Source organism: Rhinatrema bivittatum, chromosome 4 (genome assembly GCF_901001135.1).
Source record: "Rhinatrema bivittatum chromosome 4, aRhiBiv1.1, whole genome shotgun sequence".
In the NCBI taxonomy this organism is placed as follows: Eukaryota; Metazoa; Chordata; class Amphibia; order Gymnophiona; family Rhinatrematidae; genus Rhinatrema; species Rhinatrema bivittatum.
Window position 1 is genome coordinate 484,436,337 of NC_042618.1, and position 25,557 is coordinate 484,461,893.

The 25,557-nt window shown below is 48.3% G+C and overlaps 1 protein-coding gene across 1 annotated transcript in view; it reads right to left on the reverse strand.

Moving 5' to 3' along the window:
* The window catches only part of PWP1 (PWP1 homolog, endonuclein), a 129,869-nt gene that overhangs the window by 11,946 nt on the left and 92,366 nt on the right, over positions 1 to 25,557 (reverse strand). Inside the window, exon 12 of the mRNA XM_029597379.1 lies at positions 14,848 to 14,938. Within this exon, the coding sequence (XP_029453239.1) occupies positions 14,848 to 14,938 (91 nt within the window). The remainder of the gene's footprint in view (positions 1 to 14,847; positions 14,939 to 25,557) is intronic.

A 25,557-nucleotide genomic window follows, 5' to 3' on the forward strand; every position in this document is an offset into this window, starting at 1 on the left:
GACTGGTCGGTATTTTAAATAAAGTTTGTTTAATGAGGAGTAGCCCCTTTAAATGTGATTGACAGCTGGAGTTTCCGGGCGGGTGGCTGGGTATAAATGTTGTTGAAGGAAGTGAGGATATGAGTTTGAACGCCGAGGCACTATTAATGCTGCAATTGAAACTACTACGTAAATAAGAATCCTGGAATGATATATGAGTGGATAAGCTCAAAGAGACCTCATATTTAAATGCCGGAAGGCTAAGCTAATGTAAGCTTTTGATAGCATTCAATCAATTTTTAATCATTGGTCTCAATGGGCTGAAATTTCGAGGGCGCGGGGAGCTGCCCGTTTATGCACATTGAAAACTGAAAGTACTTGTAACTCGGAATGCTGACGCTTAAATCCGACAATGTACTTATCTTGCCGTGTCCGTAAATGAGCCTAGTGATGATAAGCTTGGTGGACTCCGACGTTGCCCCGACACTGAGTGTTTCGGAGAGGACCTCCTTCTTCAGGGGGCCGGGTACCACTAGAACAGGCTCTGTAGATGTTCGGAGGACTTTGACAGACTGTGGGTAAAGTAAGTACAAGAAACAATGTGCATAAATAATACCACTCAAATTTAGAGAAATGGCGCCGGAATGTAGGAGAACACTTACTGTTACAAGATTGATTATTGGTGCAGTAGCATCGATAGCGTTTCTATTTCACTCTGCGAACATAACATAATGCCGTCTATAAGCGATGTAGTTCAAAGTATGAACTTATATTAAAGATCAATACCTGTTCCTCTTAAAATACTGACTTGTACAATGCTGGACTGGAGGTAATGCGCTCGGCCGTGATCCTTCTATCGGCGGCGGCAGACAATGGGAGAACGCTGACCTTTAAAGGAGGCAGAAAAGGCGCCAAGCCAAGGTATGTGTCCATAAATGGATATCTACGTCATGGGGAACACCTTATAAGGGAAATGACGTTTGTCAGACGCCATGTTGGATTACTCTCTCATTGACGGGTTACCCGGAAGGAGCTAAAAAAACGGACATCTACGTCACTGACTACAGCAAGAAAACATCATATTCAAAGGAACAGTAGTTAGATGAGAGTGTACCACTCAATTTTCTCATTTAACCCATATGGTTCCACCGATTTAAGACGATGAATCCATTGCTGTTCCTTAAAATTCAGCGAGGAAACTCTGTCCCCGCCTCTCCATGATGGAGCGACATGTTCTATAATGAGCCACTGGAGATGCTCAAAAGTGTGTTGATATATGATGCAATGTTGTACAATCGGTGCTTTAATGTCCAGATTTTTCATGCGACTCCGATGTTCCGTCAGGCGGGTCCTGATTTTGCGTTTGGTCCTGCCCACGTATACCTTATGACATGGGCATATAATGCCATAAATAACAAAGTCAGAATTACAATCAACTGAGTGTCTGCGTGTGATACGCATCTGGGTATTGGGATCTTGCCACGTGATCCCTATAATAGCTTGAGCGCAAAAACTACAGTGACCACATTGAGTTTGTCCACTGGGGCCAAGAATAGAATCACCATCTTGTGTGGCACGAACCACCTGTTGTTTGATATTAGTACCCCTGCTGTATGCAAACATCGGTAATGCATTGAAAATTTGATGTGGACCGGCGCCATTTCTCTAAATTTGAGTGGTATTATTTATGCACATTGTTTCTTGTACTTACTTTACCCACAGTCTGTCAAAGTCCTCCGAACATCTACAGAGCCTGTTCTAGTGGTACCCGGCCCCCTGAAGAAGGAGGTCCTCTCCGAAACACTCAGTGTCGGGGCAACGTCGGAGTCCACCAAGCTTATCATCACTAGGCTCATTTACGGACACGGCAAGATAAGTACATTGTCGGATTTAAGCGTCAGCATTCCGAGTTACAAGTACTTTCAGTTTTCAATGTGCATAAACGGGCAGCTCCCCGCGCCCTCGAAATTTCAGCCCATTGAGACCAATGATTAAAAATTGATTGAATGCTATCAAAAGCTTACATTAGCTTAGCCTTCCGGCATTTAAATATGAGGTCTCTTTGAGCTTATCCACTCATATATCATTCCAGGATTCTTATTTACGTAGTGTTTACTAGTTATATCCTGTATATGTGGATTCTTTACGTGCAATTGAAACTACGGCAGAATTATTTCGTATGTAGTGACATTTTTTGAAGGTAGGAGACTATGAGAATGAAATAGGGAACAACTAATTTGGGAACAAGATGTTTAATGGGTGGTGTTTGGTGATACGTATTCATGTGGTGAGAATTTTTAACATTGTTTGTTTTAGGTTGAATTGATTGACTAGAGCGTCGGAAAGGCAAATATGAAATTATGATACAAGGCACCCCCTGATGAAGACTGGAAACAGTCGAAACATGGCCCATGTCGGGACAGTGTTAAAATAAAAAAAATCTACAGTGGGAGCTAAGTATAACTTTTAATGTGCATAATGCTTCATTAAATAGAAATTAGATTTAATGAAAGTTTGCTTTTGGGTTTAAAGAAAATAAAGTTTTTTAAGTGGATTAAATAAAAATAGCGGGAGTAAACGGGAAACATCAAATGATTATAATACAGTGCTTGACAAACTGCTGATACTGCCTGCGGCCCATTGCGTGGCGAGAGGCAGTGGATTAAATTAGATCTGCACTTATTCTTATGATGTTGTTTTCGTGGTAGTAATTAGATATCAACAGGTTGGATAATAAATAAGATGTATCCTCTCTATTTCATTAGTTTGATTATTCTGAGAGGATAAGAGCTTCTGTATGGTGATTTGAAACCAGAATCATCACCATTCCTCAGAAAACATAAAACAAAATAAAGAAATATGAATCATTAATAGTGAATATCAATAAATATGAAAGGTCTAGCCCAAATACAAATGAGGATTGTATGGAATCATCCGGGGAAACCTCATATGGTGCGCCTATGTGGCTACTGCAACTCCAACCCCACCACTGTGGATGTCAGACTGGTTTATAATCATTGGTTGCCCCAGACGAAAAGGAAAATTATGTTCTTACCTGATAATTTTCGTTCCTGTAGTACCAAGGATCAGTCCAGACTGCTGGGTTATGCCTCCCCTCCAGCAGATGGAGTCAGAGAGAAAACTGAAAGCACCCCCTAGATATACTGGTGTGCCACCTGCAATCCTTCAGTATAATCGATAACAAAGCAGAAGAAGTAACACAACTCCTCCGCTAAATGATTAACTATGGCAACTGTCTAGATCAAGTAGTAAAACTCTTTAACATTATTATTAACATTCTTCAAACAAACCAACCCCAACGAAACAAAATGGGTATCCACTTACCCAAAATACCGGATACCTGAAAGAGCTGGTAAGAAAAGAGAATCGAGCGGACTCTCCTGAAAACATAGAATTTGTGCGGGCGTCTGGACTAATCCTTGGTACTACAGGAATGAAAATTATCAGGTAAGAACATAATTTTCCTTTCCCTATACGTACCAGGATCAGTCCAGACTGCTGGGATGTACCCGAGCCGACTTAAATGGGGTGGGACCCAGAGAGTCCCGCTCGAATTACACTGCTTCCAAAGGAATCAGCTGATAGCCCTCGAACATCGAGCCGATAATGTCGAGCGAAGGTATGCAACAACTTCCACGTGGCCGCCCTGCAAATCTCTTGGCTAGAAACCAGCTGACTTTCCACCCATGAGGTAGCCTGAGAACGCAGTGAATGGGCTTTGAGTCCTTCAGGGACAGACTTACCACAACCAATGTACGTGGATGCGATCAAGCTCTTCAACCAACGGGCAATAGTCGCTTTGGACGCCTGCAGCCCCTTCTTGGGGCCCTGCCACAGAACAAACAGGTGATCCGACCTTTGAAAGTCGTTGGTGACCTCCAAATATTGCAGGAGCACTCGACGAACATCCAAACGTCTCAGATCCGAATCTTGAGCAGACTTTAGCTCTGTCGCCGAGAAAGAAGGCAAGTCCACCGTCTGATTAACATGAAAAGCCGATACGACCTTAGGTAAGAAGGAAGGTACCGTACGCAATGACACACCGGACTCCGAAATCCGCAAGAACGGTTCTCTGCAAGAAAGAGCTTGTAGCTCCGATACCCGACGGGCGGACGCGATGGCCACTAGAAACACCGTTTTGAGAGTTAAATCCTTTAAGGAGGCCCGCTTGAGAGGCTCAAAGGGAGCCGCGTTGAGGCCTTTGAGAACCAAGTTCAAATTCCAAGAAGGACAAGGAATCCTAAGCGGAGGACGTAAGTTCCGAACGCCACGTAAAAATCGTGCTATATCTGGGTGACACGCGAGAGAGGACCAGTCAACCTTACCCCGCAAACAACCCAGAGCCGCCTCTTGAACCCTCAGAGAGCTGTAAGCCAAACCCTTCTTCAATCCATCCTGCAAAAACGTAAGGATTTGACCTACGGAAGCTCGGTGTGGTGAAATGTTAGAGACACCGCACCAGGAGTCAAACACTTTCCACACTCTAGCGTAAGTAAGCATAGTAGAAGGCCTCCGTGCACGAAGAAGCTTGGAAATGACAGGTTCCGAATATCCCTTCTTCCTCAACTGTCTCCTCTCATAAGCCAAGCCGCCAGACAAAAGCGATCCGCCAGATCGAAAAATACCGGCCCCTGTCGAAGGAGGTGCGGAAGATGACCCAGACGTAAGGGTCCGTCCGTCGCGAGATTGACTAGATCTGCAAACCATGGCTGTCTTGGCCACTCCGGGGCCACTAGAACCACCCGACCGCGATGGGATTCTATGCGTCTTAACATCTTGCCTATCAGGGGCCACGGAGGAAACACAGAGAAGAATGTGACGAAGCCATGGAAGCACTAACGCATCCACGCCTTCCGATCCGTGTTCTCGCCTTCGGCTGAAGAACCGCGCTGCCTTTGCATTTAGCCGAGTCACCATCAGGTCCAGACGCGGAATCCCCCACCGCCGGGTGATGAGACTCATTGCCTCGGCTGAGAGCTCCCACTCTCCGGGATCCAAGCGTTGTCGACTGAGATAATCCGCCTGAATGTTGTCTACTCCTGCGATGTGGGTGGCCGCGATGCGGGATAGAAGACGCTCCGCCCAGGTCATTAACAACGACGCTTCTGTCGCCACCGGCCGACTCCTCGTGCCGCCTTGGCGATTTATATACACTACCGTGGTCACGACGTCCGAGAGAATCCGTACCGCCCGACCCTGCACCATCGGGAGAAGGTGACACAAGGCTAGACGTACCGCTCTGGTCTCCAGATGGTTGATGGACCAAGAGGCTTGGCGAGGGGTCCACGTTCCCTGTACCGCTCTGGATTGACAGACCAGCCTGAGACTAGCATCCGTCGTCACAACAACCCATGGAGGAGGATCTAGGTCTACTCCCTACAAGAGATGGTCCGGGACCAACCACCAAACTAGGCTTGACCGTGCCGGCTCCAACAGTGGCAACTGGACGCTGTAATCCTCCGATCTCTGGTCCCAGCGAGAAAGAAGAGCCGTTTGCAACGGACGCATATGCGCAAAAGCCCACGGCACCATTTCTAGAGTAGAAACCATATGCCCAATGACTTGCAAATAATCCCAGGCTGTGGGTAACGGGAGATCCAGCAGGTTCTGAACCTGAACCATCAGGTTTTCCATTCTCTGCTGCATCAGGAATACCTTGCCCTCCAAGGTATCGAAACGTGCTCCCAAAAATTCCAAATACTGGCTCGGAACGAGCTGACTCTTTGCAAAGTTGACTACCCAACCTAGCGATTGAAGTTGCTTCACTACCAACTGGACCGCTCGCCTGCATGAGTCCTCCGACTTTGCCCGGATGAGCCAATTGTCGAGGTAGGGATGTACCAGTATTCCCTGATGCCGCAGGAAGGCTGCGACTACTACGAGAACTTTGGTAAACACTCTCGGAGCAGTGGCCAAACCGAATGGGAGGGCGCAAAATTGGAAGTGTTCTCCTAACACTATGAACCTCAGGTATCTCTGATGACACTCCCTGATCCCAATGTGAAGATACGCCTCGGCCAGATCTAAAGAAGCCAAAAATTCTCTCTTGTGGACGGCCGCAATAACAGATCGTAGAGTCTCCATACGAAAATGAGGAACGCGCAGGACCTTGTTTACTCTTTTCAAATCCAGGATCGGCCGGAACGTGCCTTCCTTCTTTGGGACCACGAAGTAAATGGAATACCAGCCCGTCCTGGTCTCGTCCGGTGGAACAAGCAACACTGCCCCCAGGGTCCGCAACCGGTCCACAGTTTGGGTTATAACCAGCTGTTTTTCCCGAGGACCGCAAGGAGATATCATAAAAAGATCCCAGAGGGGCCGAGCAAACTCCAACTCGTAACCGTAACGAACAATGTCGAGGACCCACTGGTCTGAAGTGATCTTGACCCATTCCTCCCAAAACAGGGACAACCGACCTCCGATGCGTGGAAGGGAGGAATGGGCCTGCGCGCCTTCATTGCGAAGGTTTGCCGGCGGCCAGATTCTGCAAGGATCCCAATCGCTGCGGCCGCCTGCCTCGAAAGGAAGGAGTCCAAGACTGAGACCTGGGCCCCTGCTGCTTCTGGGGAAAAGGACCTCCCCTTCCCATGCAAAACCGGCGTTGCCCCCGAAAGCGGGTCCGCGAATTTCCGAAAGAACGAAACTGCCAGGGCTTGTCCTCAGGCAACTTATACACCTTATTGTCTCCCAAGTCTTTGATGAGTTGATCCAACTCCTCACCAAACAACAACTTCCCCTTGAAGGGAAAGGAGGCTAGACGCAATTTAGAAGAGGCATCTGCCGACCGACGGAGCCAAATTAATCGCCTAGCTGCAACCGCCGATGACAGTGCGGGCCGAGGTTCTCAGCAAATCATACAAGGCATCCGCAGTGTAAGCGACTGCCGCTTCCACACAATTGGCTTGTTCTGCCTCGTCCAGCGGGAGCTCCTGTGTGGTAAGCAATTGCTGAATCCAGCGGAGAGTGGCCCTCTTGACCATAATGCTACAAGCCGCTGCCCGAACTCCCAATGCAGCTATCTCAAAGATGCGCTTCAATAGGATCTCTAACTTCCGGTCCTGGAGATCCTTCAAGGCTACCCCTCCTGTGACGGGAATGGTAGTATGCTTAACCACAGCTGTGACTGCCGAATCTACCGAAGGGACCTTAAAGATATCCAAAGATTCTGATGGCAGAGGATATAACTTATTCATTGCCCTGCTAACACGCAAGGACGCTTCCGGAACTTCCCATTCCTTAGAAATGAGTTGTAATACCTTGGGATGCAAGGGAAAGGATTGTGGAGGGGCCCTGAGACCCGCCATAGCTACATCCCCTGTGGAAGTATCCATGTCTTGCTGCGGCGCCGGGATTTCTAACTCCTTCAAGACATGAAGGATCAAAAAATTAAGCTCATCTTTGCCAAACAGGCGCAAAACCAGGGGGTCGTCCCCCTCGAGGGATCCTTGCGCGTCTGAGACTTCTGTCCCAGCGCCATCCTGCGAGCCTTGGGTGAGATCCGGGACCCCCGGATCCCCTGTACCCCCCAATAAATGCGCTCCGGCTTTTTCTGTAGCCCCAGCCCCGTCCTGAGCCCCTGATTTTTCCTTAACAGGAGCCAACTTGGGAATCTTTGCAGGGGGGGGGGGGTTCATCTGGCTCCCAATCTGCTGCTGCCTCCAAAAACGCTTTGTGCATCAAAAGCACAAATTCTGAAGAAAAAGGTACTTTCCTTTTAAATGAGCCCCCCGCGGGTCTTGCCGGGGCGGGGGGGGGAGGGGGGGCTCGAGGAGGTTCAAAGTTGGAGCCACTGCGCGGGCTTAACGCAGGCGGTGAGAGAGGAAAAGAATCCTCTTCTTCCAACGGTGAATCAGAAGACTGCCGCGTGTCAAAGATGGCCGCCGGCTCATTTTCAGTGGGAGGCGGGGCCGAAGAACGAGCTACAGACCGGCTCCCCAGCCGCGCCGAAGAGGACACAGACGTGCCGCTGCGGGCAGTGTTCGGCCCCCGGGAGGGTCCCTCGCCCCCGGGAATGCAGCGGGAACAGAGACCCTCCCAGGAGAGTCGCGCCCCCGCCCTCCCACAGGCCGTGCAGGCCGAAGAACAGGGCATCCCGAAGCAGGAGAGAAAAAGCGCGCCAAAAGTGAGTCCCCTCAGCAATAGCTAGTAATGCCGGGTGACCTCTGCCACCCCCTCCGGAGTCCCTGGTCGATTAGTAAGAAGCGCGGCAGGCTAGGGCTGTAGTACAGAGCACTGCCTGCTACCAACAGGCCTTATGTGTCCCTTGCTCTCTCTTTTTTCTTTTAGCAAAAAAGAAAAGCCCTCTTCAGATGAAAACACCTGGTAGAATTGCGGGGGGAGGGTGACCGGCCCACCGGTAAACTCTCCCCCAGGACCAAAGGGACACACAGCTTCCAGGCACTTTAGTGAGAGCAGTGCTCTCAACGCCTGCCTGTACGCTGCGCTTAATGAAACAGGACTACTAACTAAAAATCTATAGCATTCTAATTTTTTTTTTTTTTAAACTAAGAAAGAAAGAAACTAGTTGATCTAGACAGTACAGACAAGATAATAATAACACCTGAAACGTATTTTAGTCAGGACAGACAGGACCACAGGTTATGCCTCTCAATCTGCTGGAGTCAGAGAATATACTGAAGGATCGCAGGTGGCACACCAGTATATCTAGGGGGTGCTTTCAGTTTTCTCTCTGACTCCATCTGCTGGAGGGGAGGCATAACCCAGCAGTCTGGACTGATCCTGGTACGTACAGGGAATGATGCTTTCCTTATTATTTATAAAGCTATCTTTTGAGTCCGGTATGAGTCCACTGCTGTGGATAAAAGTGCTGGTATACAAAAGTCTTGTTATACCAGACTATCGTATTATGCTCACTGTTTTGGGGCCAAGATTATAATCGGAAATCTTCATGCAGCAAGTGTAACAGTCCTGACACTGCAATGTTTTGAATGTGAGTTCTTCGTCAGGGAATCACTTTTAGGCATGGAATCTGCATGTGAATCTCGGCTGGAAATACTCTGGTAGTTGTGGTCAATGTGCTTCCACGGTGAAAACTCTTGGCTCGGTGTGCGATCTCAGTCTGCGTATCCGGCTGTCCGGCATCCGGAATGTCAGGACATCCGGATGCACAGGCTGAGATCGCACCCCATCACTCCCAGATAAGCTGCATTGCTGTTTCCGACAGCGCCCATTCTCCGGGATCTGCGACTCAGAAAATCCACTTGAATGTTTTTCAAACCTGCTAAGTGTGACACTGCTACGCACTCCAAATGTTCCTCCACCCATTAAATCAACTCCTGAGCTTCCTTAGCCACAGCTCAACTCTTTGACCGGCCCTGTCAATTGATATAGGCTACCATAGTCGCATTGTTTGAAAGCACCTTCATGGACCAACCACTGACCAAAAGCAGAAAGGCTCACAATGCCAAATGCACCACCCTGGTCTCCAACCGATTGATAGACCAGGAAGTCTCTTCCATACCCCAAGAACCTTGAGCTGACTGGTGCTGACAAACAGCTTCCCAACCAGAGAGACTGGCATCTGTAATAACTACTACTCAATCTGGAACCTCCAATGGTATCCCACACAGCAAATTGGAATCCAGTAGCCACCAAGACAGACTGTCCCATGGCACATCCTCGAGAGGAAGGGGAAGAAAAAAACTCTTCCGAGAATGGGTTCCATCAAGCCAAAAGAGAGCCCCCTCATATAGGCAAACGCCATTGGGACTAGCTCCAGGGTTGAAGCCATTGAACCCAGAACCTGCAAATAATCCCACGCCTTTGGAACTGGCAAGACCAGCAAGTGCCAAACCTGCCTCCGCAGCTTCTGAGTCCACTCGTCTGTCAGAAACACCTTGCCCTGCTGCATGTCGAATCAGGCACCTAAATACCACTGACCAAAAGCAGAAAGGCTCACAATGCCAAATGCACCACCCTGGTCTCCAGCCGATTGATAGACCAGGAAGTCTCTTCCATACCCCAAGAACCTTGAGCTGACTGGTGCTGACAAACAGCTTCCCAACCAGAGAGACTGGCATCTGTAATAACTACTACTCAATCTGGAACCTCCAATGGTATCCCACACAGCAAATTGGAATCCAGTAGCCACCAAGACAGACTGTCCCATGGCACATCCTCGAGAGGAAGGGGAAGAAAAAAACTCTTCCGAGAATGGGTTCCATCAAGCCAAAAGAGAGCCCCCTCATATAGGCAAACGCCATTGGGACTAGCTCCAGGGTTGAAGCCATTGAACCCAGAACCTGCAAATAATCCCACGCCTTTGGAACTGGCAAGAACAGCAAGTGCCAAACCTGCCTCCGCAGCTTCTGAGTCCACTCGTCTGTCAGAAACACCTTGCCCTGCTGCATGTCGAATCAGGCACCTAAATACTCCAGTGACTGAGCAGGAACCAAGTGACTGAGCAGGAACCAAGTGACTCTTTGCCAGGTTTACCACCCCACTGAGTGCTTTGAGCAAACGGACCACCTTCTGCACTGACTGACGACATAGATCCTTGGACTTCGCCTTCAGCCAGTCATCCAGATAAGGATGTACCAAAACACCTTCCCGACACAATACGGTCACTACAGCCACCATCACTTTGGTTAAGACATGAGGAGTCATGCCAACCCGAAGGGAAGAGCCTGAAATGGAATATATAAACTGAAGACTATAAACCACAGAAACCGCTGATGATCCCTCCAAACGGGAATATGCAGATACGCCTCCATCAGATCTACTGGAAGCCAAAAATCCGCCCGCACGGACTTCTGCAATAACATACTTCAGAGTCTCCATGCAAAAACGCGGAACCCTGAGCGACACAATCACCTTTTTTTAAGTCCAGAATTGGCCAAAAAGTGTCTTCCTCCTTTGGATGATGAAGTAAATAGAATACTTTCCCTTCCCATTGCTTGTCGCGAGGGACGGGAACCACCACCCCCAGCCGCCACAACCTGTTTAGCGTTTCCCGGACTGTGAGACACTTGACTAACGACCCACAAGGGGAAACAAGGAACAAGTCCAGAACAGGCCTTGCAAATTCTAACACATAACAATCTCTTATCACCGTGAGGACCCACTGATCCTGAGTAATCTTAGTCCGCTCCCCTTACAACTCACTGGGCGACACCCCTATAGAAGGAGCGCCGGAGTGGACCAGCCTCACCTCATTGTGAAGATTTAGCCCCCACGGCACTACCGCCTGCGGTTTCTCAGAAGGGCCTTCTGCCCCCAGGAATTGCACCAAGCACAGAACAGTTTCTATGGCCCCGAGAGTCCCCTAGCCGGCCGGGACCTTCTGATATCCCGAAAACGAGAGTGCACCTGAAAAAAAATCTCTTATTCTTAGGTTTATCCTCAGGCAACCTATGGACTTTATTCTCCAAGTTCTTTATCAACTGCTCCAAATCCTCTCCAAAACAAGAGTTTACCTATAAAAGGTAAGGAACCCAGTTGAGCCTTGGAGGAGACATCCGCCGACCAGTTACGCAACCACAATGGCCTCCTGGTGGACACTGCAGATATCATAATTCTAGACGATGTCCTCACTAAATCATACAAGGCATCTGCCATTGCCGCCTCTATGTGCTCCGCCCTGTTCACATCTCCTCCAGAGGTTAGCTGTCTCCTGTAGCTGTTGAACCAGCATAAACAGGCCCTCTGCATAAGGTTTGTACAAATAGCAGCCTGCAGACTTAAGGCAGACACCTCAAAAATCCTCTTTAAAAGTACCCCTAACTAGCAGTCCTGCATATCCTTCAATGCTGCGGACCCTGCAACTGAAATAGTTGTCTTAGTTTCTGCAGACAGTTGTAACATCTGCTCGGGCAGGAGGTAAAGCTTCGCCATAGCTCTCCCCACCTTCAAGCTGGCCTCAGGAGAATCCCACTTCCTGTCCACGAGCTTCTTCACCGATTTGTGATAAGGGAAGGCTGTTGGCGGGGTCCTCAAACTGTCAAGAACTGGATCAGCACCTTCCAGATCCGAATACTCTTGAGGCACTTTAACATCCAGCTCGTGAAGAACTTGAGGAATTAGATTTAATTAGAAGATCTAATTCCTCCTTCCAGAAAAAATGCATAACTGTTACGTTTCGTGGACCCAAGTGCTAGTATAACAGCCTTACCTGAGTTAGATCAGCACAGAGATTCGGCCGAGGTAGCCAAGACACAGAATCTGATACGCAGTCCGGGTCAGAGAAGGCAGCAGGCAAACAGAATCCAATAGTCAGTCCGGGTCAGAGGCGGGCGGAAAACAAAACAAATCCAAAGGACAGTCCAGGTCAGAGGCAGGCAGCAGGCAAACAAATCCAATGGGCAGTCCAGGACAGAGGTAGGCAAGGAAATCCAGAAAACAGTCCTGGTCTTGAGGCAACACAGAATCACCAAAAGGCATCAGCACAAGCAAGCCTATGGCCGAGGCATTGCTGGATCTGAAACGCCGGGCTAAATACTATAATTTTCCCATGCTGACGCAAGGCCCCTCAGAAAGACGTCAATGTGAGGGGAGGAGTGTTGCCAGCTGAGTGTGGCGCACAGCCATGATGCCAACAGGGAATGACTGCGTCGTGTCAGGAGGCATCTCCCGACGGTCAGGTATGCGTCTGCACTGCAACAAAAACCTTTGGGTCATCACTTTCGGAAACCGGGAAATCATCCATAACAGCTCCCTGGACATCAACTCCCGAGCCAGGGTCTACAGGCACATCTTGCTCAAGCGGGGCTCCAGCTCCCACAGGAGAAACAGAGTCTCCGAATCCTCCCCCTCCAGAACTGCCGGGATGTGACCTGCAGACCCCTAAGGTGCCTGGTAACCCATCAGCTGCCCCTCTGATCAACCACTAGGACGCCGAAGGAGCAAAGGCACCTGCTACCTGGCCAGATAAGCCTCATGCAGTAATAACACAAAATCAGATGAAAACGGCTGAGGGTTATCATGCCTAGCAGAGCAGGACTCCTCCTCCGAGCCTTCCTGGTCTCCTTCAGCGCTAAAAAGAATCGGGGACAACCACAAAGGAGCGTATCCTCCCCCCCCCGATGGCACGAGAATGACCAACCTAGACTTAAAATGGCCGCCGTCCCCACGCCGAGCGGGAAGGGATCCTCTACCTGCTGTGCTACCCAACAAGGCTTCCGATGTGGTGGCGAAGCGAAACGCAGCCTCTTGCCACCACCCAACCCTTGGACGGGCCTTCCTCAGCCGCGGCGCAACTGGCACAGAGGGCCTCTCGATAAACCCGAGATCGCACCAAGCCGCACACGCAGCATGCACACCCCTGAGGAGGAGGATTTGCCTTTTTTTGTTTTATTTATATAAACTTTAAGAAGTTAGCAAACCTGAAAAAAAAGAAACACAGGGCAACCTCAGCTTTAAAGAGAAACCACTCCCTGAGCCTGTAGCCGCTGTAGCGACCTCATGAAGGGAAGGAATCTGGACAACCAGATTTACACCCCGTGGGTGCATGGACCAAGCCTACAAAAGGATTACTAACCCCACATTCATCCACTTCTATCAGACAGGGAAGGACCCACCAGGATCCAAAAATCCCCTGGGAGAAAGGCTCAAAAGAATAAAACTTAACTCCACCATCTGCTGGAGACAGAGAAATACTGAGGAGCTGCAGATGGTACATGAGGTTAAGTGGCAGCATCAGCAAAACTTTGTCTCCATCTGCTGGCAGGGAGGCAAAACGCAGGAGTCTGGACTGATCTGGGATCACGCTCTGGCGCTGACTAGACAGGCAGCAGTACCTGCTTCTTTGCCGGCGTCTGTCCGCCCTGCTTAGCCTGCATGGCTGCAAGTGTTTTTCCATGCTAGAAGCACTAGCAGCCCCGGAAGGGAGAGAAGCTGTAGCGGTTGCACTGCTGCTTAAGAAACTTTGATCTGCCTCTGTTCCACTGTGACTGGAAGTGCCTTTTTGATGTGGCCTGTGGTCACGGCTAGCTATGGCCCTGCACTATCCCATTGGTTATCCTCTTTCCACCATGTCTCTGAGATGCCAATTAAGTCTATGTCATCATTTACTGCTATACATTCTAATTCTCCCATCTTACTTCTTAGACTTCTGGCATTAGCATACAAACATTTCAAAGTTTGGTTTTTTGTTGTATTTTCATTCTGCTTTTTAATTGATAGGGATAAGTTAAAATGTTTTAGCTCAGGTGAGTTTTTAGTTACAGGCACTTGGACTACTTTTCTAATTATTGGAACCTCACTGTCGGGATGCCCTAATTCTAATGCATCATTAGTATCCTTTGAAGATACCTCTCTCCGAACCATGCACTGCTGAGCGACTGTCGGCTTTCCCCTTTGTTCTAGTTTAAAAGCTGCTCTATCTCCTTTTTAAAGGTTAACGCCAGCAGTCTGGTTCCACCCTGGTTAAGGTGGAGCCCATCCCTTCGGAAGAGACTCCCCCTTCCCCAAAAGGTTCCCCAGTTCCTAACAAAACTGAATCCCTCTTCCTTGCACATCGTCTCATCCACGCATTGAGACTCCGGAGCTCTGCCTGCCTCTGGGGACCTGCGCGTATTTACTTAGCTTAGTCCTGTGCCTAGGCCTTTTCATCCTCATTCGATGAGAACTCATACAATGTTGTCAGACAGTCACCATTCCCTCTTTGGCCTGCTGCTCCAGGGCCCGGGTTTAGGCTAACGGAGGCAAGGGAAGTGCATAGGTGCTGTGAGGCCTAACACAAGCCCTTGCTGGCTTCCCAGATGACATTGGCTGTTCCCTCTGGCCCAGATGAAAGACAATGTCAGCAAGGATAGGACCAGTGAGGCGGAGGCTTCAGTAGCCAGTTTTGACCATTTATGCAAAATATAAAAATTAAGCTCTAACACTCACCAGATATTTCTCCATCATGAGCCTTTAATGTGAAAAGTGGCTTATCGGAGCGAGCATCCAGACAGTACATAAATCCATCCTCTGTGCTAGCCTAGGATAATCACAGACACAGCACAATATTTATTTTAAAATATTTCTAGTCCGCCCTTCTTACATTCAGGGCAGATTACAAAGATACACTCGCAGTGTTTGACAAAAGAAATCTACATAAAGTAAATTTTAAGCAAAATAAAATGTAAAATAAAATGGATTTTAAATTCTGAAATAGACAAAAACTAAAAGTAGACTAAAAGTAAATTATTCATTAAAAGCAATATTGAAAAGGTGGGATTTAAGCTTTATTTATTTATCTATCGAGTTTTATATACCATCGTTCGGTTTCGCCATCACAACAGTTTACAAAGTTTCGATGTTTAACAGTGTTCAAAATTTCATAGGCTTGTTAACAGAGTTATTTTAGTCGTTATAAACACAGTTTGGTTGTAAGTTGTACAGGTTAAATTACGTGTTTTGGATTGGATCTTGCATGATTATATGGGTCAATAGGGAGGGAAGTTGTAGCACAGAGTCATAGGGTGTTTTGGTAGGCTCTGGTGAACATTTAGTTCTTTTTTGAAGGTTTTTAAATTTCGTTGTGTTCTCAGTTCGGTTGGGAGGGAGAACCAGAGTTCAAGGCTTCATAGGGATGTGGCTCTCTTCTGAGTTGAGGTAAATTTGTGACGAGCAGGTGGAATTTTTAATAGACCTTTGTTAGCTGAATGGAGATTTCGGTTTGGTGAGTGTTTTATGGATGCACTTAAGAGGGATGTGCTGCGGGCTAAAGCTGATCAGGGATTACCAACCCCCTGCCCGCTCGCCCGGCTCAACCTGAGAGATGGCCCACGAAGGAACCAAACACCTCAGGGACATCCTTCAAAAATTGGAAGAAGGATCCATCAGAAGAAAATAGGATAAAGCATAAGCATTGTCAAGCTAAGTGTAAAACTTTGATAAGACAGGCGAAGAGAGAATTTGAAATGAAGTTGGCCATAGAGGCAAAAACTCATAATAAAAACCTTTTAAAATATATCCAAAGCAAGAAACCTGTGAGGGAGTCGGTTGGACCATTAGATGACAGAGGAGTTAAAGGGGCTCTTAGGGAAGATAAGGCCATTGCAGAAAGACTAAATGAATTCTTTGCCTCCGTGTTTACTAATGAGGATGTTGGGGAGATACCAGTTCCAGAGATGGTTTTCAGGGGTGATGAGTCAGACGAACTGAACGAAATCACTGTGAACCTGGAAGATGAAGTAGGCCAGATTGACAAACTAAAGAGTAGCAAATCACCTGGACCGGATGGTATGCATCCTAGGGTACTGAAGGAACTCAAAAATGAAATTTCTGATCTATTAGTTAAAATTTGTAACAATGTTAGGAATTATTAGGAAGAGAATGGTTAATGAGGCGGAGAATGTCGTGGTGTCTGTGTTGCTCCATGGTGGGACCACGCCTTGAGTGCTGTGTGCGGTTCTGGTCACCGCATCTCAGGAAGGATGTGGTTGCGATGGACGGGGTGCAGAGAGGGGCGACCAAAATGATAAAGGGGATGGAACAGCTCCCCTATGAGTAAAGGCTGAAGAGGTTAGGCCTGTTCAGCTTGGAGAAGAGATGCCTGAGTGGGGATAAGATAGAGGTCTTTAAGATCATGAGAGGACTTGAACAAGTAGATGTGACTCGGTTATTTACACTTTCGAATAATAGAAAGACCAGGGGGCACTCCATGAAGTTAGCAAGTAGCACATTTAGGACTAATCAAAGAAAATTCTTTTTCACTCAATGCACAATTAAACTCTGGAATTTGTTGCCAGAGGATGTGGTTGGTGCAGTTAGTGTAGCTGGGTTCAAAAAAGGTTTGGATAAGTTCTTGGAGAAGTCCATTACCTGCTATTAATCAATTTTACTTAGGGAATAGCCACTGCTATTAATTGCATCAGTAGCATGGGATCTTCTTAGTGTTTGGGTAATTGCCAGGTTCTTGTGGCCTGGTTTTGGCCTCTGTTGGAAACAGGATGCTGGGCTTGATGGACACTTGGTCTGACCCAGCATGGCAATTTCTTATGTTCTTCTAACTTCTCTTCTTCTGTTCCTTCTTTCTTTCTTCTTAACTACAGGTTTGCACCTCTTCCATCTGCTGGAGACAGAGAAATACTGAGGGGCTGCAGGTGGCACTCTCGGTTATGTAGCAGTGCCTCAAAGCTTTCAGTTCTCTGCCTCCATCTGCTGGTAGGGATGCAAAATCCACTGGTCTGGACTGATCTGGGGTTCAAACAGGAACAATCAGTTTTGAAAACCTATCGTGATGGTATTACAGCTTGTGAGATTAGGATTTTGCACTGGGAAATGCTGAGATTTCTCTATACCTAGGCACCTTCATTTTCAGCTTATTTTATTCTTTTCTGCGAATTTTATAACAAAAAAAAAATCAATGGAAAAATGACAATGGTACAGGAGAAAAATCAATGGAAATATGTTTTCCACTGATCCTTTTATATCAACATTGATATTCCAAGAAAAAATAAAATAAAAACAAGAAGTGAATGATGTTTACTGAGAACACTGTATTTTTTTTTATAGCAACTATTCAAAAGTTTTAAAATAACTCATCTGCTTGCTAGGCTATAAATATTTTTAGCATCCCTCCTACCACACTCTCAAATTTTCATTAAGACTACTGCATAATTAGGGGGCTGAAAAAAATTGTGTATTATAGGAATCAATTAATAAGTTCACACAAATAAGTGCAATCAACCCCAACTACAATTTAAGGAAATAATAGGTCACTGGCAAACAGTGTAAACAAAGATATACCAAATAAATTTTAGGGACTTAATAACTAAAAACAGAATGACACAGACAGCAGTCCAGCAGTGAGATAGGGGCTACCTTGTGTCGTATCTACGACTGCTGCCTGCTGATGGGAGGTTGAATGTTTTCATCTGGCGTTATGATCTCCTGGAGGTCAGACGTAGACAGCGTTATATAGAGAAGATCTTCAGGGACATAATACAGGGGTCCCTTGCCCGCTGGTGGAGAAAGGGTCATCTAAAAGGAAACAGTCACCTTGGTGTGGCAGAAGTGGTACCCGTCCTCCACATGATGCTTTATCCTTTCGTACCAAGGATGTGTTTCCAGGGCAAGTGCCCAAGCGAGAAGGAACAAGGCCCAATCAATCATTAGAAACGCAGATAGACGGAGGGTTGCCTGCCTGGTGCAAAGGCGGTGGATATGATTTTAAAGCGTGCTGGGGAGGAGCCGGCGGACATAGCACATGTGGGCACCAATAACACAGGCAGATACAGGAAGCCACATTTCAGATGTTAGGTAGGAGAATAAAATCTCCAGAGCCTCCAGGAGAGCTCCCACCTCCACAGGCAGGCTGAGCTCTGGAGTTTCACCGAGTGGGCGAGATGATGGAGAAGGGAAAGTGGTTTTCAGTTTCTTATGAATTGGGGATGGGATAAGCTCCACTATAATCAGTGGCTGCTTGTGCTAAGAATTGAGATAAGCAGTGGGGTGCCCCAGGAACATGTAATGCGACTCATACTTTTAAATATATTTATAAATGATCTGGAAAAGGGAACGATGAGGGAGGTGATTACATTTTCAGATGATACAAAATTATTCAAAGTTGTTAGGTAAGGAGGAAGTGCAACAGGACCTTGTGAGACTGGGGATTGGGCAAAGTGAGGCCTACAGGGAAAAATAATCCAAGCTGCCTTCTATATTACACGTCTCCAGCCAGAAAAAGTTTTGGAGTCCTTGAGGACAGTACTAGGAAATAATTGGCTCATTGTGTGGCAGTGGCCCAAAAACCAAACAGAATGCTGGGGATTATTAGGAAAGGAATGGAGAATAAAACAGAGAATATCATAATGCCTCTGTATCACTCCATGGTGCATCCTCATCTTGTGTTCATATATCATACACAAACAGAATGCTGGGGATTATTAGGAAAGGACTGGAGAATAAAACAGATAATATCATAATGTCTCTGTATCACTCCATGGTGCATCCTCATCTTGTGTTCATATATCATACACAAACAGAATGCTGGGGATTATTAGGAAAGGAATGGAGAATAAAACAGAGAATATCATAATGTCTCTGTATCACTCCATGGTGCATCCTCATCTTGTGTTCATATATCATACACAAACAGAATGCTGGGGATTATTAGGAAAGGAATGGAGAATAAAACAGAGAATATCATAATGCCTCTGTATCACTCCATGGTGCATCCTCATCTTGTGTTCATATATCATACACAAACAGAATGCTGGGGATTATTAGGAAAGGAATGGAGAATAAAACAGAGAATATCATAATGCCTCTGTATCACTCCATGGTGCATCCTCATCTTGTGTTCATATATCATACACAAACAGAATGCTGGGGATTATTAGGAAAGGAATGGAGAATAAAACAGAGAATATCATAATGTCTCTGTATCACTCCATGGTGCATCCTCATCTTGTGTTCATATATCATACACAAACAGAATGCTGGGGATTATTAGGAAAGGAATGGAGAATAAAACAGAGAATATCATAATGCCTCTGTATCACTCCATGGTGCATCCTCATCTTGTGTTCATATATCATACACAAACAGAATGCTGGGGATTATTAGGAAAGGAATGGAGAATAAAACAGAGAATATCATAATGTCTCTGTATCACTCCATGGTGCATCCTCATCTTGTGTTCATATATCATACACAAACAGAATGCTGGGGATTATTAGGAAAGGAATGGAGAATAAAACAGAGAATATCATAATGTCTCTGTATCACTCCATGGTGCGACCTCATCTTGTGTTCATATATCATACACACACAGAATGCTGGGGATTATTAGGAAAGGAATGGAGAATAAACAGAGAATATCATAATGTCTCTGTATCACTCCATGGTGCGACCTCATCTTGTGTTCATATATCATACACAAACAGAATGCTGGGGATTATTAGGGAAGGAATGGAGAATAAAACAGAGAATATCATAATGCCTCTGTATCACTACATGGTGCATCCTCATCTTGTGTTCATATATCATACACAAACAGAATGCTGGGGATTATTAGGAAAGGAATGGAGAATAAACAGAGAATATCATAATGCCTCTGTATCACTCCATGGTGCGACCTCATCTTGTGTTCATATATCATACACAAACAGAATGCTGGGGATTATTAGGAAAGAAATGGAGAATAAAACAGAGAATATCATAATGTCTCTGTATCACTCCATGGTGCATCCTCATCTTGTGTTCATATATCATACACAAACAGAATGCTGGAGATTATTAGGAAAGGAAGGAGAATAAAACAGAGAATATCATAATGCCTCTGTATCCCTCCATGGTGCATCCTCATCTTGTGTTCATATATCATACACAAACAGAATGCTGGGGATTATTAGGAAAGGAATGGAGAATAAAACAGAGAATATCATAATGCCTCTGTATCACTCCATGGTGCATCCTCATCTTGTGTTCATATATCATACACAAACAGAATGCTGGGGATTATTAGGAAAGGAATGGAGAATAAAACAGAGAATATCATAATGCCTCTGTATCACTCCATGGTGCATCCTCATCTTGTGTTCATATATCATACACAAACAGAATGCTGGGGATTATTAGGAAAGGAATGGAGAAGAAACAGAGAATATCATAATGTCTCTGTATCACTCCATGGTGCATCCTCATCTTGTGTTCATCTATCATACACAAACAATGCTGGGGATTATTAGGGAAGGAATTGGGAATAAAAGAGAGAATATCATAATGTCTCTGTATCACTCCATGGTCAGCCCGTATCTGGAGTACTGTGTGCAATCCGGTTGTCGCATCTCAAAACAGACAGCAGAATTTTAAAAGGTTCAGAGAAGGGCGACCAAAATGATAATAGAGATGGACAACATCCCTATGAGGAAAGGCTAAAGAGGTTAGGGCACTTCAGCCTGGAAAAGAGACAGGATAGGAACAGTTATTTACCCTTTCCAATAAACTATTAGGCAGCACATTTCAAATGAATTGAAGAAAGTCTTTTTTCATTTAGCACTCAATTAAACCGTGAAAATTGTTGTCAGAAGAGGTGGTGAAAGCAGTTAGTGTAACTGGGTTTAAAAAGGATTTGGGCAAGTTCATGGAGGAAAAATCCATAAACTGTAACTGGCTCTGTAGACTTAGTAAAGCCACCGCTTATCCCTGGTTATGAGCAAGGACTGGATCTATTCTTTGGGTTTCTACTTGGTACTCATGGCCCATACTAGCCACAATCAGCAATAGGATGCTGGGCTTGATGGACCTGACCCAGTATGGCATTTCTTATATTCTAGTGTGGTCCATGAACGACATTTTACTTTTCCTTAGTTTTTAATTATGTTCTTTGTAAATTTTCAAGTTTTTATTTCTTTTATTTGATGTTTATGTTATTAGATGTGTCTTATATGAAAATTAGTTCTTACCTGATAATTTTCGTTCCTGTAGTACCACGGATCAGTCCAGACACCTGGGTTGTGACTCCGCACCAGCAGATGGAGACAGAGCAAAACTTGACGGGCTCCCTACATATAGTAAGGTGCCACCCACAGCCCCTCAGTCGAACGAACTGTCAAAGCAAATCAGTGCCCGACTAACTAACTAGAACAATTTTAACCAATTCAAACACCCCCTGGCTGAAAACCGAAAACATCAGACCAGAGGCAAGCGGCATTATGCCAAGAACTGGAACAATTGCAGTACGAATAACCAAACGAGCGGACTCTCTCTCTCTTCATCGTACCGAACAGACGGGCGGGAGCCTGGACTGATCCGTGGTACTACAGGAACGAAAATTATCAGGTAAGAACTAATTTCCATTTCCCTGTACGTACCCGGATCAGTCCAGACACCTGGGATGTACCAGAGCAAACTACCGAGGGTGGGAAGCAGAGAGTCCCACTCGGAGGACACTCGCTCCAAACCCCGGCGCTTCAGACGCCTGGACATCCAGCCTGTAATGCCTAGTGAAAGTATGCAAGGACTTCCACGTCGCAGCTCTACAGATCTCCTGCGTGGACACCTGAGAGACCTCGGCCCAGGACGTGGCTTGCGCCCGAGTGGAATGAGCACGAAGCCCCCCCAGGTGCCACCTTGCCGTGCAGAAGATATGCGGAGCTAATGGCCTCTTTGAGCCAACGCGCAATAGTGGCCCGCGACGCAGCAGACCCCCGGCGAGGCCCGGACCAGAGGACGAACAGATGGTCGGAAACCCGGAAAGGATTCGTAACCTCCAGATACCGAAGCAGAATCCTGCGAACGTCGAGCTTCCTTAACTCTTTCATCCCCTTGTCCATCTGATCCCCGACCTCAAAACCTGGAAGGTCCACTGACTGATTTAAGTGAAACGAGGACACCACCTTAGGCAAAAAGGACGGCACCGTCCGCAGGGAAACTCCGCCCTGCGAAAATCGCAAGAACGGTTCCCGACAGGACAAGGCCTGCAACTCTGAGACCCGACGAGCAGACGTGATGGCTACTAGAAACACGGTCTTCAAAGTAAGATCTTTCAGCGTCGCCCGCTTAAGAGGCTCAAACGGTGCTCCCCCAAGCGCCGAGAGCACGCAATTCAAATTCCAAGACGGACAAGGATTCCGTACCGGAGGGCGTAAATGCTTTGCCCCGCGAAGAAAACGCACCACATCCGGATGACACGCCAAGGACACTCCGCGAACCTTACCGCGCAGACAACCAAGCGCAGCTATCTGGACCTTCAGGGTACTCCAGGCCAGCCCCTTCGAGAGGCCCTCTTGCAGAAAGGCGAGGACCCCCGGCACCGGGGGACGTACAGGATCCACCTCATTAGTACTACACCAGTCCTCAAAAACCGTCCACACCCTCATATAGGCTAAGGATGTAGACTGTTTTCGAGCCCTCAACAAGGTCGCAATCACAGCCTCAGAGTACCCCTTAGTCCTTAAGCGCGCCCTTTCAAAAGCCATGCCGCGAGACAAAAGTGATCCGCATCCTCCAAACAGACGGGTCCTTGTCGCAGAAGAGATGCGGCCCCGTGAAACCGAAGCGGAGGCTCCGCCGCCAGCTGAATGAGGTCCACGAACCACGGGCGCCTTGGCCACTCAGGCGCCACCAGGATCACGTCCGCCGGATGTAACTCGATTCGGCGAAGAACCTTGCCTATCAGCGGCCACGGGGGAAACACATATATCAACACGTCCGTGGGCCAGGGAAGTACTAGAGCATCGACTCCTTCTGCGCCCCGTTCCCTCCGACGGCTGAAGAACCGTGGGGCCTTTGCGTTGTGAGCGGTGGCCATCAGGTCCAGGCGTGGCGTTCCCCACCTGGCACAGATGAGGCGATACGCCATGTCTGGTAGCTCCCACTCGCCTGGATCCAGCCGATGCCGGCTGAGGAAATCCGCCTGAACGTTGTCCACACCTGCGATGTGAGACGCCGCCAAGCCGCTGAGGTGTTGCTCCGCCCAGATCATGAGCAGCCTTGCCTCCTCCGCCACTTGCTGGCTCCTCGTGCCCCCTTGACGATTGATATACGCCACCGTGGTTGCGTTGTCCGAGAGCACCCGAACCGCCTGGCCCCGTATCCACGGAAGGAACGCTTGCAGGGCCAACGACACCGCCCTTGTCTCCAAGCGGTTGATGGACCACCTTGACTGCTGGCTCGACCACTGCCCCTGGACCGAGCGGCCTCCGCAGACCGCCCCCCATCCGAGTAGACTGGCATCCGTCGTCACTACCGTCCAGGTGGGCATGACCAGAGACACCCCGCAGGACAGATGATCCCGGGAGAGCCACCAGTGCAGACTGGCCCTGGCACAGGGCGTGAGAGGCAACGGAAGATGGAACTCCTCCGAAACCGGCTTCCAGCGGGAAAGTAACGCTGATTGTAACGGTCGCAGATGAGCGAATGCCCAAGGGACCAGAGCGAGGGTCGACGCCATGGAACCCAAGACCCTCAGGTAATCGCAAACCAGCGGGCACCGCATGGACAAAATGTGGCGCACCTGTCGCTGGAGCTTGCCCACTCTCTCCTGAGTCAGCGACACCATGGCCCTCTCGGTGTCGAACAGGGCCCCCAGATACTCCAACCGCTGCATAGGCTGCAGATGACTCTTGGACAAGTTGACCACCCAACCGAGCGATCGCAAGAGTTGTAGGACCCTGGCAATCGCCTGCCGACACTCGGCCTCCGATTTCGCCCGGATGAGCCAATCGTCCAAGTAAGGATGCACCAGCAGCCCTTCCCTCCGGAGCTGGGCAGCCACCACCACCATCACCTTGGTGAAAGTGCGTGGAGCCGTGGCGAGGCCGAAGGGAAGAGCCCTGAACTGGTAATGGCCGCCCAGGATGCAGAATCTCAGGTACCGGTGAAAAGCCGGCTGAATCCCGATGTGAAGGTACGCCTCCGTAAGGTCCAGCGAAGCGAGGAACTCGCCCGGACGAACCGTGGCAATTACCGAGCGGATTGTCTCCATCTTGAACCGCGGCACCCGCAGGCACCGGTTGACGCCCTTTAGATCGAGAATGGGCCGAAAAGCTCCATCCTTCTTTGGGACCACGAAGTAAATGGAGTACCTTCCCTTGCCCTGCTGATCCTGCGGCACGGGAGTAATTGCGCCCAGGTCCACTAGCCGCCGAAGGGTGGTCCGGACAGCGGCGCGCTTGACGAGGGCCTTGCAGGGTGAGACGAGGAACTTGTCCACCGGGAGCCGAACAAAATCTAACGCGTAACCGTCTCTTATCACCGCGAGGACCCACTGGTCGGAAGTTATTCTGGTCCATGCCTCGTAAAACAAGTTGAGCCTCGCGCCCACGTAAGGTACGAGGGCTGGAGGCAACGAGGAATGGACCCCTCTCGTTTCATTGGGCCGACTTGGACCCCGAGCCGGACGAGGGTCCACTGGCTCTGTTGAATTTCTTCCCTCGAAAGGACTGGGACCAGGAGGACGATCTAGCCGAGCCGGACCGATAGGACTGGCCTGACCCCCTCTGCGGCCGCTGACGGCGGTTGGACCGGAACCTGTTCCTTCCAGCAAAGGACGACCGCTGCCTGGGCCTATCCTCCGGCAACTTAAAAGCCTTGTTCTCGCTCAGGAACTGCATCAGATCGTCCAGCTGCTTGCCAAACAGGAGCTTACCCTTAAATGGTAAGGACCCCAGGTGGGCCTTGGACGCTCCATCCGCAGCCCAGTTGCGAAGCCAAAGGAGACGACGCGCCGAGACCGCCGACACCATCGCTCTGGCCGATGTTCTGATTAAATCGTGCATCGCATCGGCGGTGTAGGCAATCACCGCCTCCAAGTTATCCGCCTGAGTAGCCTCCCCCGAGGAGAGGTCGGCGTTCGCTTGCAGTACTTGGGCCCACCGGAGCCCCGCTCGCAGTGCAAAAGTACTACAAATGGCTGCCCGCACTCCCAGTGCGGACACTTCGAAGATCTTCTTCAACTGCACCTCCAGCTTCCTATCTTGGATATCCCGGAGGGCCGTAGCACCCGTAACGGGGATGGTGGACCTCTTCGTCACTGCTGACACCGCCGCGTCCACCCGCGGGAGACGCAGCAGTTCCAGCGCGTCCTCTGGGAGGGGATAAAGCTTGTCCATAGCCTTACTCACCTTCAGCCCCAGTTCCGGGGTATCCCATTCCCGAAACAAT